The sequence below is a fragment of the Lepisma saccharinum genome, chromosome 1, assembly GCF_977018435.1.
Source record: "Lepisma saccharinum chromosome 1, izLepSacc3.1, whole genome shotgun sequence".
In the NCBI taxonomy this organism is placed as follows: Eukaryota; Metazoa; Arthropoda; class Insecta; order Zygentoma; family Lepismatidae; genus Lepisma; species Lepisma saccharinum.
Window position 1 is genome coordinate 11,903,695 of NC_139229.1, and position 16,658 is coordinate 11,920,352.

At 35.5% G+C, this 16,658-nt stretch overlaps 1 protein-coding gene across 2 annotated transcripts in view; it reads right to left on the reverse strand.

Annotated features, from left to right (window-relative positions):
- The window catches only part of ana3 (rotatin homolog anastral spindle 3), a 74,351-nt gene that overhangs the window by 46,800 nt on the left and 10,893 nt on the right, over positions 1-16,658 (reverse strand). For both annotated transcript variants that reach the window (XM_083129242.1, XM_083129241.1), the window contains 3 exons: positions 14,826-15,108; positions 12,413-12,559; positions 2,578-2,808 (listed from right to left, as the gene is read on the reverse strand). In XM_083129242.1, coding sequence (XP_082985368.1) covers positions 2,578-2,808; positions 12,413-12,559; positions 14,826-15,108 — 661 coding nt within the window. The remainder of the gene's footprint in view (positions 1-2,577; positions 2,809-12,412; positions 12,560-14,825; positions 15,109-16,658) is intronic.

A 16,658-nucleotide genomic window follows, 5' to 3' on the forward strand; every position in this document is an offset into this window, starting at 1 on the left:
TAAATATATTTTTTTTTAGCCATTTACAGCCAGTCTTATTTGCTTCTGCATCAGTTTTAGTGCAGTGTTTGTTGCGTGGATCATTTCCCCTTGTCACTTCAAAACTTTGTTTTAACAAAACATGATTCGGTAAGAACCCAGGGGTTGACGACTAATTTAAATCTAATTTTATATTTGACAGCAAGTCTATACATAATTGAACTATGATTATGACATAGTTGATATACATTCTTAATATTAAGTAAGGGTGCATATTAATTTCCATATAAACTTTAAAGATCAGAAATGTATTTACGAGTTCAGGGCATCGACTTGTAAGAAATTTACTGGGCTGTGGTCTCACAAAAGTTGAGCGGCGAAAATATATCACTAGTTGCTCCGTGACCAGGTTTAACGGGCATTTAACCAAATTATACATACTATTAGGTTCTATTAAAAACACATACAAAACTACTCTAGTTATGTGAATATGTTTGTACTATATAGATATATTTAAGAAGCCTACCGAAATATGAAGATAACACTCGGAAAGAACAGCCTATTCCAAAAAGCCAGCTTTTTTAAAACACTGTTTATATCTAGCTATGAATTTCATATTGCAAATTGTATTTTATATTTAGAAATGAGTGTGTATTTTACAGTAGGGAGATAAACTAAAACCATGGAACAGGAAAGATACTGCCACCTCCTGTATTTTCATTGATTTGAGACACTTTTGTGAAAAAAAGCCGAAAAAAGCCCAACCAACCGTGGAAAAAACTCAGTTTTCTTTCCAAAAAAGCAGTTTTTTTTTGACCACTTCCAACTCTAGTTTGAATACACAACAGGGACAAACACATATGAATGACAAAACACGAGTCCCACAGACTGTGGATCCAGACAGCAGGGCATTGGTAGTCTGGAAAATGTAGTGTGTGTTTGGGTGTCTTTAGAAAGTGTCACTACTTACACCCTGAAACACTTTAATAGATATCACAGCATGGATGTACTGGCAACATATTGACATTTTTACTGAAACCAATACAGCAACTATTCTCTGTCTACTTTAACAACAAAATCAATGTAAACAAAGGCATACTGACAAATCCTATTGGTTAATCCTGATGACAGTTTATGGACACTGATGTTGTGTGTGGGATTTTGGGCCCATGATAAAGCCATGCTATTAAACTATTCAATTCAATTCATTAGTCTTTATTCTTGGGTGAGGTTTAGCAAATGTTGATCTATCACCTAACTCCACAGAAGAAAGACAAATGTAGCAGAGTACGTGACTATACAGGAAAATTATAAGATACTACATGAATGGAATAACAACATAAGGAACTTTCATTTGATTTTTAATTGAGTTTAAAATTTTGGGTGCGTCAGCACTTAGACTATTTTGTACCAGTGACATTATACGGGGTCCAGCCCCTTACCGTTACAAATAACAACTCTATTGTTGCATAAATAAAATCCTAAAATATTCCGTTAAAAGCTGAGGCTGTAAACGGGCACTCAGCACACATAAGGACAGAAAAACAGGACAACACACACAAAATTATACTGGCCATAGTGTCAGTCGCCAGAGCCTTGTTTGTCTACAAAATGCAGTCCAGGGTGTACTATGTGGAAGTGAGGTTGACTTTTGAGCGCCTACGTGGAAGGTCACCCCTTACACCCCAAGAACTTTTATTAAAATGTTGTAACTACCACTACCACCGCCACTACCAGAATGAAGATGTTAACTGGAAAGTGGAACATTTTCTAATGTTAATAACCCATAACCTATATATCGCATGGTATACAAACATATGTGCAAATGTTGCTTACCACTTCAGTGTGCTATCAGCTGTGAAATCGTCATTCCTTTACAGGCTAATTGCTAATTGGACAGTATATGAGTACACAACAGGGTGTTTTAAACATGAATTATATACAGGGTGTCCAGGTTATAGCTATACACAAATTACTACTTATAATGCGAAAACTACTCCTTACGTTGTCTTAAAGTGAAGCTCAGTCGATAGACAGTCAATCCCAGATTTTTGTAGTCCACATGTACGATCAATCGTGCTGTTGTCATGCATGCACACGTTTCTGAATGAAACGTTTCCTGAACATGGGATCGGAAGTGGGGGGCCCAACTGCCTGGCTACTGAAATCCTCAGATTTGACATCATTAGATGTTCTTGCATGGGGCTTCATTAAAGATGCTGTGTACAAGAGGAAAGTTCACGATTTGGGTAATTTGAGACAGTGCATTGTTTTGAATCGGTTGGACTAATAAAGGCTCAAATGCTGGTCAACTCTTGACATGCGCTTCAGTAACATTTGGATATCTATCGGGCTACAAACGGTGCCCACATTGAGGTGTACCAGCATACATAAAAATTTCTGAGTTACTTTGTACAAAATCGGGACAAGAACTGTGCAGATGTTAAAATATATGTGTGTATTTTTGTATACCTCTAGCCCGGACACCCTGCATTTAATACCCAGCTAATATATACATAAACGTATATTGCTAATAATAATAATACGTAATATGGGATGAATGAAGACTGTACAGAACGTAGTCTATTTCATACTTACATAGTCTTGATAATGTTGATTACTGAAAGGTACATTTTCTAAAGAATCTCCACTAGGTGCATCCACTTGGCTTTTGTTTCTGAGATATGCTTCCAACGGATCTCCTCTGCTATCCACTGCTGTGCTCCTGGCATAACTTGAATCACTCATTGGTTCATTTGAGGTATTAGGCATCGCAAACTTCAAAAAGCCACTGATGTTTAAATCATTTTGAACCCAACCCATATCCACCTATAAAATTAGCATATAAAGTATAATGAGAGGGAGAGATCAACTTGTTCATTAAAACAAACCAACAACAACTGCAACCCCCCCCCCTCTCTACACACACTGATATAAATGGAAGGAATCAGTAAACACCACACAAAATAAAAGTTTTGTGGCTTGGCTGGGATTGGAGATAGGTGGGAAGGGAGTTGAAAGTTGGGATGGATGCTGCAACCTTCACCCACATAAAACCTACCAACCACTCCAATATGAGCCCTATTTCTCCAGTGACCATCCCTACCACACCAAAAATAAAAAGTAGGGCTGAGTAGTTTTAATAGACTTTTATAGAAACGAAACTAATGTGAATATCTACACCCCAGCAAAAGTAAAGAATTATTTTCCTGTAGTTTACGGTTATTACAAGCATAAGAAAAAAGAACACTGGAATAAATTAAATAATGAAAATGGTAACATAGATCCAGTATGGAGTTTTCTTTTTCACAAATGGAGTAAGCCACCATCTTTAAAATTTAATGTAACAGAAAACATCAAGAGACTTTGTGAAAACAATGATGAATTTGAATTACCTGATGATATTTGGGATTCATAATTTTAAAAAAATCTGAAATAAAAATAAAACAGACTGCTTTTTCACAGTTAAGTTGCTATATTACAACAATGTAACATTGACAACATCCATTATATAACAGATTCTTTTTGTTTAAAAAAATTACTAACCATTGTTATAACTGTATCTTTAGTCAAAATGAAAATAAATGTCTGATGAAAGGAGCGTGTGTTCTCCTGAAACGTCACAAAGAAAAACTGTTTTCTTATGCTTGTAATAACCGTAAACTACAGGAAAATAATTCTATAATGCAAGCAATGCGTACATACAAGAAAAACTAATAAAAAGTAAAGAATACTAATATTCACATGAATGATCTAGAAGGAAATCTAAGCAATTTTTCAGATTTTGGAATATCCTATCTGTTTTCCAAAATGATAGAAAAATTTGAAAACAGGTGCCCTCGCATTGGCCAAAGATGCAGGCGAGCCCTAATGAACCATTGGTTGACAGGGAAAAAAAACAACATTCTTCCACTCCTGCATATAAAGCTGGGATTGATGAAGCAGTTAGAGCCTTGGATAAAGATAGTGAGTGTTTCAAATAAAGGTAAAGATAAAGTGTTCCCCTGTGCATAGCACCACGCCATGAAGGCGTATAGGGGGTGTGGGGGTAACGCCCCACACTTTCTTGATCTGGTCGTGAGTGGGGGTGATGTGATCAGCATCACGCCCCTAACCGCCTTTACCCCCCAGGGTTTCCCCCAGGTAGCCATGTTATTCGACGCTGGGTGGGCGCCGGGGCCGCTTTCACCGTTAGAAAAGTTCCCGGATTTGAACCGGCCGGGGATCGAACCCGGGACCTTGAGCATGGTAGTCAGATGCGTTACCGAGGATGTGACGACCTCATCGCCCAGTGGCTCGTTCACTGCAGTTAGTCAACCAACAGAGTGAAATGGTCAACATTTTGCTTTGTTGGGATTTATAGAGCTGTCCTGTCATGGCTCTATGAGCGTCCCACAAGTGGGGGACAGTTGGTGGACTACTATGTGATCCTCCCAGCTAGATCCGAGGGATCCGCTGACCAACGACAGGTGCGGTCCTTCATTGATATTGGGGGTTAGGTGTAGAGCTGACAACTCTGCACTGTAAAAAGACATGTCAAGAATCAGCAATATAAGGCCATGGATGTTCCCAAGGTAAAATATTCCATTCGGATCTCCGGGTGGGGACTACTTTGGGAGGTCCCTGGACTAAGGATAAGATCTACATTAGGAATAAGGATATTAAATTAGGCACCTGGAATGTTCTGAGCCTTTACAGGCCTGGGGCATTTCAGTGTACAGTTAATGAGATAGTTAAGTATAAATTAGATGTAGTAGCTGTCCAATAAGTTAGGTGGCCAGGAGAAGGGAAATGTAAAACTAAAAATTATACTTTTTTCTATGGTGGTACTGAAAATCATAATTTTGGAACAGGCTTTTTTATAAATAATAGAATTATCTCGGCTCTTAAAACAGTAGAATTTATTAATGATAGGATATCAAATGCAGTTTTACAGAGTAGGTGGTGTAAAATTATTTTAATAAACATACATGCACCAACGGAAGATAAAGATGATAATACTAAAGATGATTTTTATACAGAGTTAGAACAGGTCTTTGATAAATTTTCTCAGTATGATATGAAAATTCTGTTAGGTGACTGTAATGCACATATTGGCAAAGAAGAGACATTTAAACCCACGATTGGTAAAGAAAGTCTTCATGAATTAAGTAATGATAATGGTATAAGATTCATTACTTTCGCAACCTCAAAGAATTTAATTGTGAAAAGTACCACTTTTAAACATAAAGATATCCACAAATATACCTGGTCTTCTCCAGATGGTAAAACTCATAATCAGATAGATCATATTCTCATTGATAAGAGAAGACATACTAGTATAATTGACGTTCATTCACATGGAGGTGCTGACTGTGCTAGTGACCATTATTTAGTAATTGCTAAATTAAGAGAAAGACTCGCAGTGATAAATCATAAGCAACAAAATCTAAAAGTTATAAAATTTAATACAGGAAAATTTGCTGATGAAAGAATTAAGAAAGATTACCAAATTAAACTGTCAAATAGATTTGATGTTTTGCAGGATTTAAATGATGATGAAAATATAAATGAAACAGACATAAATAAGAATTGGGAGCACATACGTAATGCAATAGAATCAGCAGCTGAAGAAAGTATAGGATACCATAAACCAAGAAAAAGTAAGCCATGGTTTGATAACGAATGTCATAACCTAATAGAAATAAGAAATCAGGCTAGACTTAGGTGGTTAAATAACTCTCATGATACAAATCTAAGCAATTATAATAGATTAAAGCAAGAAGTTAACTGCACGTTTAGAAGTAAAAAAAAAAAAAAATAGATTACATGAAAAGTAAAATTAACGAAATTGAAACAAACAGCAAAAACAAAAATATCAGATATTTATATAAAGATGTAAATGAATTTAGAAAGGGGTGGCAACCTAAAGTAAACTTGATAAAAGATAAAAATGGCAATTTTTTAGCTGACCCAAGCGATATTTTAAATAGATGGAAGAACTACTTTAATGACCTCTTAAATGTTCATGTAGGAGATAAATCAGAAGTAAATGAAGTACACACAGCGGAACCTTTAGTTCCAGAACCTAACTTGACTGAAGTTAAAGATGCTATTAAAAGGCTAAAGAATAACAAAGCACCTGGCATTGATTTAATACCAGCTGAGTTAATTAAATATGGTGGAAATTCATTAATATGTCAAATTCATAAAATAATTTGTTTAATATGGAATAAAGAAGAAATCTCTCAAAAGTGGAAAGAATCTATAATTGTTCCTGTGTTTAAAAAAGGTGATAAAATGAACTGCAACAATTACCGTGGAATTTCTCTACTCTCAACAACATATAAAATATTACCTAACATTCTATTAAGAAGACTAACCCCATATGCTAATGAAATTATAGGTGATTATCAATGTGGATTTAAACGTAACAGATCAACTACAGATCAAATTTTTCTCATCAGACAGACACTTGAGAAAAAGTGGGAATATAATCAAAGTGTCCATCAGCTATTCATTGATTTCAAAAAAGCATATGATTCAGCCAAAACAGATAAATTATATAATATATTAGTAGAGTTTGGAATACCTAAGAAGCTTGGTAGTATGATAAAAGTATATAAAAAAGACACTAAAAACTGTACTTACGTATGCGAGTATGTTGTTCCTATTTTTCTTTTCATAGAACGACATTTCGGAGATTAACTATCCCCTTCTTCAGGTTCGTATGAAAAAACTAGGTACTTAGCATAGTACCACGTCGAAATGTAATATAAGGATTGTGGACAAGGGTTGGTGTGGATACATTTCAAATATTATATCCTCGCCCTAGAGGTATATAAAAAGCTCGTCGTTCACTAAAAAAACTTGCACAATATACCTATTCTCGTGTCAAAAATTTTAAAAAACTAAAAAACCTGCATGTATCACTATACAACTTGCAGGTTCAGCCATTCTTGCCCAACTGTGCTTCCTAATCTACATGAAGGTCCGTTCTCCACGAATATTTTCCTCTCCCCTTTATTTTCTCATTTCCCCTTATCACGTCACAAATCCAACGTAAATTCACGTTCTTCACGGGTAGCTTGGATAACTTCCGGAGAGACGTGGAAACCGATATTGGGTTCAATCTTCCAGGCTTTGTCCCATTTTTTGAGGAAATTGATCCACCCTTCTTCTAAATTTCCTTCATCCCTATTAAGATTATTCTTCCCCCCTCTACAAATATTCACTGTTTCATACACATTTCTTCCTAACTTCCTCTTCTCTTTTCTAATTACATATCTCCTTTTTTGCGATTCTATGTCCACTTTCCAAAATGTGTTCTGAGAGACCTGTTTTGGGAACTTTTTCTCTTATATCTTTTTCATGTTCTCTCCATCTTTTACCCATATTTCGACCTGTCTGTCCTATGTACTCTAAGAGAATGTCAATGTGGGAAGGAGTGTATGAAACAGTGAATATTTGTAGAGGGGGGAAGAATAATCTTAATAGTGATGAAGGAAATTTAGAAGAAGGGTGGATCAATTTCCTCAAAAATGGGACAAAGCCTGGAAGATTGAACCCAATATCGGTTTCCACGTCTCTCCGGAAGTTATCCAAGCTGCCCGTGAAGAACGTGAATTTACGTTGGATTTGTGACGTGATAAGGGGAAATGAGAAAATAAAGGGGAGAGGAAAACATTCGTGGAGAACTGACCTTCATGTAGATTAGGAAGCACAGTTGGGCAGGAATGGCCGAACCTGCAAGTTGTATAGTGATACATGCAGGTTTTTTAGTTTTTAACATTTTTAACACAAGAATAGGTTTATTGTGCAAGTTTTTTTAGTGAACGACGAGCTTTTTATATACCTCTAGGGTGAGGATATAATATTTGAAATGTATCCACACCAACCCTTGTCCACAATCCTTATATTACATTTCGACGTGGTACTATGCTAAGTACCTATTTTTTTTTCATACGAACCTGAAGAAGGGGATAGTTAATCTCCGAAATGTCGTTCTATGAAAAGAAAAATAGGAACAACATACTCGCATACGTAAGTACAGTTTTTAGCGTATTTTTTATATTCTGGAATTGTGAGTAATACGCACCAAACCTACAAAATGCTAATGATAAAAGTATGCACCAGTGAAACAGAAAGTAAAATTCGTGTGGATGTTAATATGTCTGACAAATTTACAATTCATGATGGGTTAAAACAAGGAAATGCATTATCTCCATTGCTCTTTAATTTTGCCTTAGAATATGCTGTTAGGAAGGTAAAAGAAACTAAAGAAGGACTAAAATTAAATGGTGTGACTCAGTTGTTAGCATATGCAGATGATGTAGACTTACTGGGGGATGATGTGAATACAATTAACAATAATGCTAAAATATTTTTCAAAACTGCTAAAGAGATAGGTTTGGAAGTTAACAAAGAGAAAACTAAATATATGCTTACAGGCCAAAACCAAGTGTTAGGTAATAATCAAAATCTAATTATTGATAACAACTCATATGAACCAGTTTCCAAATTCAAGTACTTAGGAGTAATACTAACAAATGAAAATGATATTAAAGAGGAAATAAAAAGCAGGCTTAATTCAGGAAATGCATGTTCCTTTTCTCTTCATAAACCTTTGTTTTCTTGTTTAATATCAAAGAAACTAAAAGTTAAAATATACAAAACAGTAATTTTTCCTGTATTATTATATGGATGCTAAACTTGCTCCCTTACATTGAAAGAGGGACATAAATTGAGAGTATTTGAAAATATGATCCTTAGGAAAATATTTGGGCCTAAAAGGGATGAATAGACAGGTGAGTGGAGAAGGTTACATAATTTAGAACTACATAATTTGTATTCATGTCCAGATATTATTAGAATGATTAAATCAAGAGGACTTAGGTGGGCAGGCCATGTGGCACGATGTAACGAACCTGAGAGTTTAAGGTTTTATATTTGTAAGAAGTTACGATTTTTAAAATGTTTGTTACTTCAATAATGTGCAAGTTGTCACAGACAACTATAGTTAGATTGATACATTTGTGGTTGGAACTTGTGTATATGTTTAGAAATACGTCATAATCTGTTTGTGTTGATGTCACTTTCTCATCTTAGCAGAGGAAGTGAACCCACCTGAATGTTTTTCACTTGACGACAGACTGTTAGAAAACTGGTGAAGGTGAGAAATCAACAGAAACGTGGTAACGGTTAATGGAATGCCCGAATAGTGTAATTGATTTTTATTTTAGTTTCATTCTGGCTATACTCGGAAATAATAATTAAGTACAGAAACTTTCGTGTATTTACATTTGTCTCGTCCAACGTTAATTCTATATGCAAGTGTGTGTAAAGTTCAAATCACAAACCCTGAGACCTTCTGTAAACAAAACCACCTGCATGCAGAAAGCATAGCAAACTCATAGAAGTAAAATAATCCACATGAAAATCCAGCGTTGTTACAGGATTCATTACGTAAGGTAAAACAATGGCCAATTTGTAGTATGGGATACGCTGCCGCAAATGACGTCTCACTTTAAACCCAATGCTCTTTCATTTGTACTTATTGCTTCACCTTTACGGTTAACTCTTTGCACCAGTAATCATTTCCCATAAATTTGGCTTCTTTCTTGCATGTGAATTGAATATATTTTACTTGAATTTTTTTAGACAAAATGATATAACATGGTAATGTATATTTCTAAGGATGATATAGATAGGAGTGTATTTGAAATTTGTTTGTAGATTTTTATGTAAATTGTATCTTATGTAAATAAAATATATAATGGGCATAAACAGCCATATGCATTGCTGTAAGTTGATGATGATGATCACAACAAGACAAAAAGTTCGTAAATTTATTGCGGTTGGAAACTTTGACAAGGATCCTAATAACGATTTTTGTTCCGCCAAATATAGTGCACTTCGTAAAATAACTTGGTGACATGGCAAGGCAAGATAAGTGTGAACATTTTCTAGTAATATGCATTGTAACTTTCAATGAGCTTAGAGATTTGTGTACATAATGATATTTTATAACAATGGTTATTTTCTAAAAATAATCATGTGAACAGCAAGGAAGTAGTGCAACTTAGTAATATTGCCTGATTTATCCTTAGAAAAATAACATGTCGAGTTCTATGCGTGCAGGAAAGTCTCCATGTTCTCCGAGCTTGTTTTCAAAACACCAGCAAGGACAGCCTTTGAAAAGGGGTGAGAAACAGATTCTACTCAATATTTATGTAACATTCTGTCAGTGGTATCCTGAGAAACGAGTAAATGAAATGGTTAAGTTCGTGTCCCAGCGCAGTGGTGTGTCAGTGTCTGCAGTTTTAAGGGTTATGAAAGAGAGAATGGCCGGGTGAGTAACAATGTATGCGGCTGCATATTCGTCTGTTTTGAGAGCAGGTTCTCACATTCAGAGGCTCTTATATAAAATGAATAGGTGCGGCGAACTATGAGTGTAACAGCAAATGATTGCGGTCATGAATCAGCTGATGCAGAGTGATACATCAAATCGGTGAGACCGTTTGTTTACAGAAGGTCTCAGGGTTGGTGATTTACACTTTAGTGATTGTGATGTGATTTAATATGCTATAGAATTGTTCGTCTTCAGGCAGAAACATAAGCAAATCTGTACCTTGCTTGTACGTCCACATACAATAGGAAATATAAGTGATTATAAAACTGCGTTTAACCTTGAATACTGTGATGTGTTTCTATTCTACCCAGCAAGCCCTGATTATTTGCAAAGATTCTCATGTTCCCGACTAAAGGAGTAGCGGACTAACTTTCTGATGACTGGTGTACAACCGGGGAACGTTGAAATGAATGGGATAGGAAAGAAGAGTTTACAGGATTCTTGTTGGAAAACCTGATGATAAGAGACCTGTAGGAAGGCTAAGACGAAGATGGAGGGATAAAGTTGAGATGGACCTAAAGGAAATCGGTGGGGATGGAAAATGTATATAGATCTAGCTCAGGATAGGGACAGATGGAACGCCTGTGTTGCTGCAGCCATGAACCTTCAGGTTCAAGAAGGCTAGAGAGTTAGTTAGTTAGTTAGTTAGTTTCTTGGACTGAGTATTGGTACCCAATTTTTTTTAAAGTTTGTGAGCATGTTTTTCACCAGTTATTCAGTTTTCAGTTTTGTGGTTTTCCAAGAAGTTCTTGACAATGGAGACATAACTGAACCCTGAATAAGCTTCAATATTATTCACAAAATGTTGAGAGATTTGAATCATTAGTTTACGAATTTGAGGGTCATCAAAGATCCCTGATTTTAGTTTCTCAATTTGAGCACAAAGATACATTTCCTCTACAGCCTTAGATATATTTCCAGATATTCTTGGTGGCTTTAGTGAAGACCAAGAGTAGACGTTTCAACCAGATATAAAGGTGATGGAGAAAGGTATCAAGGTAGATTAAACACACACACGATGGAAGATTTTTGCTGGGGTCTTCAACATGATTATCCTGATACCCTACACATAAGAAAATCTCATTGTTAAGTATCTCAATGAGCTCTCTGTAAACCAATACATATTAAATGTTCATAGATCAGCATTATTTGAGACAATTCCCATGTTGTCGCTACACTAAGCCTTATCATTAAATAACATGATTTTTTTATGTTTTTGAATGGAACAGCCATTACTCAAAAACTAGTCAATGTAGAAAAACTGATGCTATATTCGAAATCACAATGGCAAAGTTACCTTAAAATTACTCTAATTTCATTGGCAATAAAAAGTGTGTTATGAGTGTATTGCGCTTAACAGTGAAAGTATGCATTCTCAACAAAAGCTCCATAAATACCGCGTCTCTCTTTTCCCAATTATGAAAGCTCCATGTTCTGCATTTCACTGTTCTATGTTGGCACCCACACTGCACAGTGACAGCAAACAACAACTGAAGCACAGTCTACTGCAAATGGCAATTTATGTACAATATACAATATAATGACAAGGTTGCCAACTGCACCCTGTACATAAAAATGGTTTTACACATCTCCGCATTTCAGTGCCTGACAATGAGTGTGGCCCTAGCGCTTGAAAGCTCGGAACGAGATCCAGATCTGGCCTGGTTGATATCCTGATATAATCTCCTTAATTAGGTTTTGGGTGTACGATTCAAGACCCTACTCAATACATTCATGATTTACAATTCTACCAATACTTCTTTACAAAAACCAACATTTCACCTTGAAGTAACTGAGTCTGATGAAGATACAGGTCTTAAAACAAGAATAGGGATTCACGATGGATCCAGAAAAATTACCTACTTGAAATTTTGTATTATTCACAGCACTTATCGTCCATTTTTCAGCATTGAATACGACTTTTTTTTAACACTATAGCTGTTGGCAGCAGTGAGCCTTCGAAATAATCCGAAATAACTATCCAATTGTGCAACATGGAAATACAAAACATCAAGTAGGTAAGAATAGGGATCCTTATATTACCTCCATCTTCATATTTGCTATGCAGGGATCACAATAGTAATTTAAACGAGAATAAATACTGATGGTTAATTTCCGAAGGCACTTTACAATTGCAATAGTCACTGGTTTGCTTTTAAGATGGCTCATATCCAACAGCTGTAAAAGGACCTATAATAAATGAAGAAAAACAGCCATGTTATTAAATTTTCTTCACAAGAAGAAAATTTCCATACTAAAATTATTACTATATGAAAATAGGAATGTGCAAAAATTATTATTTTAATATACCAAATCTGATTTCTTGGTGTTTTAGTAATTTCAGTGGCTAATGGAACGATACATCTTCAAATTGAGTACTTTATAGCTTACAGTGTTCCAATGGAACAACATATAGAGGAAGGAAGAGACTATAGACATTTGCACACAAAGTTTACTATTTAAGATATATTTTTATTAAATATAATTTTGAGTAAGTATAATTTACAGTTACACACAATTCTCCATAAAGTTTTGACATGTCATTAGTACAATTATCACTGTCCTGAAATAAAATGATATTTTAATAATCACAATGCTTGATGAATGAAAAATAATAACGGTACAACATACATTCTGTCTCAGAAAGGGAATTCACTGGCTTCTCCCCTTTTTAATATAAACATTGACAATTTGGCAGGCTTCTGGTTTTTCCAGTTTTGCTGCAAGCCACTAGGTCACAGCTAGTAGTGCTGTTGAAATATTTTAATACTTTCAGTTTTCATGGAAACTGGTTCCTATGTACTTTTTTAAATGCAAAACATTTTTTGAAATAGAGAACCTAAAAACAGTTTTATGAATTTCACTTTTCAGAAGAAAAAAAAAACAGTTTGATTGTACTGTTAGCTAGATTGTCAGTTGGGATGTACTTGTTGCAGTAACAATATCTGAGTATGGTGTGTTAGTGCATTACGGATGTTTAATTCATGTGTTAAGTGCAATGTACACGTTTTTTTATTTTCATTATCTGATATTCATACACTATTTTATCCAGACATGGTAATTAATGAAAAGATTCTCTCGGGATATCGGCCAGGTGATCTCTTCAAAGATGAGAGTGTTGTTAGCTTCCGAAAGCTTGAAATCCTTTACAAAACTCACCTGGTCGATAGCCCGAGAGAATGTTTTCATCATTCGTCGCCAGGATAGCTTCAAGACTTACATGGTAATTAATATTTACTAATTATTCACTAATTAGAAATCGTGTAGTGAAATAGGCACACAATTTTCACCAATGTATAACCCAGGGGTTCGCAAACTGTTTTGTTTCATGGCACTCTTAGTGTTTCAAGATTTTTCTGCAGTGCCAAAGTCAGGATATAGGCCTATCTAACACTTGCAATGCTCAGCGTGGTTAGGTTACTTGCCTTAAGAAGTTAAAAAATAAACACATACTTCAAATTCAGCAACATTAAAAACAAGCACACATTTGGAACAATCATATCTGAAACCACGTGTAACAAGTAAGTGTCATTTCAATGAAAATATTGGAACATTGCGCAGTGCCCCTGTAAACCAGCCAAGGTGCACACTTTGGAATCCACTGGTATAACCTAAATAGAGCATCCATGACAAACACGTAAACACGAGAACAGAGTTAGACTTTCTGTCTCCAGATGTTGTTGTTTTCAAGTGTAAAAAGCAGTGTTGCAACATGCCTGATTAATTGCCCAGTCATAAATGACTGCTGTCAACCTACACCCTTTGCTCGTAGTTCAGGGAGAGGCAGAGAATGATAGAACCATTCTTTTCCTAACAGGCAGTGGCCATAAGGTTTAGATGCACCTTGGACAATGAACTGTTGCTCTGAAGCATAAGCTAGGCAATGCAGTGTACCTACAGCTACATATTTATGGTGAATAAAAGATCAAGATTTCAGTTAAAAAACTGGGCACATTTCAGAATCAAAAGTGGTATATAAAATAGAATTACAGTGTCAATATGGTGAATATAACCCTAAATTTGATTTTGAAAACCATAATTATTTCACAAGATAAATATTTACCTTGTAATAGTACAATTATGAAGTTATCAGAGTATTAAGTTTATTCCTGTGTAAAGGAGTCCATTCTTGCTCCTCAAATGTTAACAGCGGAATTAATAAATTTTCTGAGATTTGCATAACTCATAGGATAATACAGACTTGAGACAGTGTCGCATTGGTAAATTAACTCTAAATTTCATGTTTATTTCACATCACACATGGGAGGAAAATGCACTTCACATCTTTCAATAACATGAAAATGAACATTGCAGTGTGTAATTTCGCATTTAGTGTTTCTGTCAAAAAAGAAATATGCACGCCTCTAAGTATACCATGGTACTTGGACGAACCCAATTGGTTGAAGAATTTATATGTCCCTCCCTACTCCATAAGATCAAAACTTGAGATTTTTACCTTCACAATGCCGCATCTTTGCAGAAAGACTTCGGCAGGGAAATCTTGAAGCATGACATCGATAAAGAATCCACAAGTGGATAAAAGAATGGTCTCATCCTCGCTCTGCAAAGATGTTTCAATCGATAACAAAACCTGATTGTCTGTCGAAAGCAATGGCTGCCATGGTAACAGAAGGTGCTTGAAACTTTGTGATGTATCTGGTACCAAATGACTTAATGCCTGTTTCTGATGAAAATATCCATCTCCTTTCATTCTTGCCTCAACTGGTGCACATGATGACCTATAGAGAAAAAGAGGAAAATGAATGGAGATGGACTGATATAAAATGTTAACCAATACTGATGTGAACCAATACCAATATTCTACCAATCCAATATCAAATACCAATACAGTTTACAGATCCTGAAAGGTTTATTAGTTATTTTACTAATGCATGTAATCAGGTGACTGCAGTGGGTTTTGCCTTACAGATATAAATTTACTTGAGGTGATGTTTTATTTCTAGGTTGACCCAATAAATTATTTATCACGGAAATGTTCGTTACTGTAGGAAGATCAAACTCCAATATAATATACTTGAATGGTACTGTGTGATTTTTAACATGCACTGCTGTTTGTCAAATATTCAGGTGAAAGTACAGTTGACAAGGGAAAGTCACCTGCTAGAATGTTCCAGAACAACTTTCTAATGTCTGGAGGGGAGTACATTTGTACTTGGTGCAGAGTCTGAAGAAGACCTTGCTAGAAAGTTGAAACGTTACGTTTATGTTTTATAATAAAATAAATTTCTGCCTTGGTCAGCATATTGAGTTTTTCATATCATGGAAACAAGGCTTAATGGTTAGGGGGGATCGAAAAAAGCAAATTTTTTATGATGCTTTTGGGGTAGAGCGGAAAAGTTGCCTCTATACATAAGTAACTTCTGTTCAAAATTTCACCACCCTAGGATAATGTCTTCTGTTCTGGCAAGGGACGTGAAATTTCAAAAATTTAGTAAAATCGGCAAATTTTTTTTTTTTTTTGAAAATTTTTTCAAATTTCACAGCACTTTGCGGTAGTGTGCAAAAGTTGCACCTATGTATGGTTAATTACAGTGCATAATTTGGCACCCCACGGACAATATGTTCTGTTCTGGCAAGGAGCCTGAAATTACCCAAAAATCGACAAATACACTGTTTTTCATTATACTTTTAGATATAAATATGATTTATTAACAATTATGTTAACAGCAGATTTTCCAGATTATCATTAACCACTAATTAATGATTATTAATTATTAATCTTTTTCTTGTTACAGGTCGTGAACTGAGCTAGCAGTGAGCAACAAAACATGGCAAAATCTTCAAAATTTTCAAAGCGAGGAGCATTAGACTGCCCAATTTTCGGATCACCAACAGATTTTGCTGGGATGCTTCCAACAAAAGAGGATGTTAATAAATGCTGCATTTACGAAAGGTGGCGTCTTGGATCTGAAACAACTGGTAACAAGGAACCTGCATTTTCTTACATCGCAGAGCAAGTTTGTGTAAAGCTGCAAATGCTGTATTCTGATGCTTCCATTCCGACAGTTTCAAAGAAACGTGTCCTTGATATGATTCATGCATATCACAAGAAATATATCGATATCAAGGCTGTTTATAAAAGAATAGAGAAAAGCATGGCAACTAAAGCAAGGGTGGAGAAGTTTAAAGAAGAATCATGCTTTCTTTTTGATATAGCAACTTGTAAGTGCTCCACGTTTACAGACTGCAATTGCCCGAAGGAATCCAAGGTCCCCTTTAAGGAACAGACATTTCTTGCTGATCAGAGAACAAAGCACCTAATGTGCAT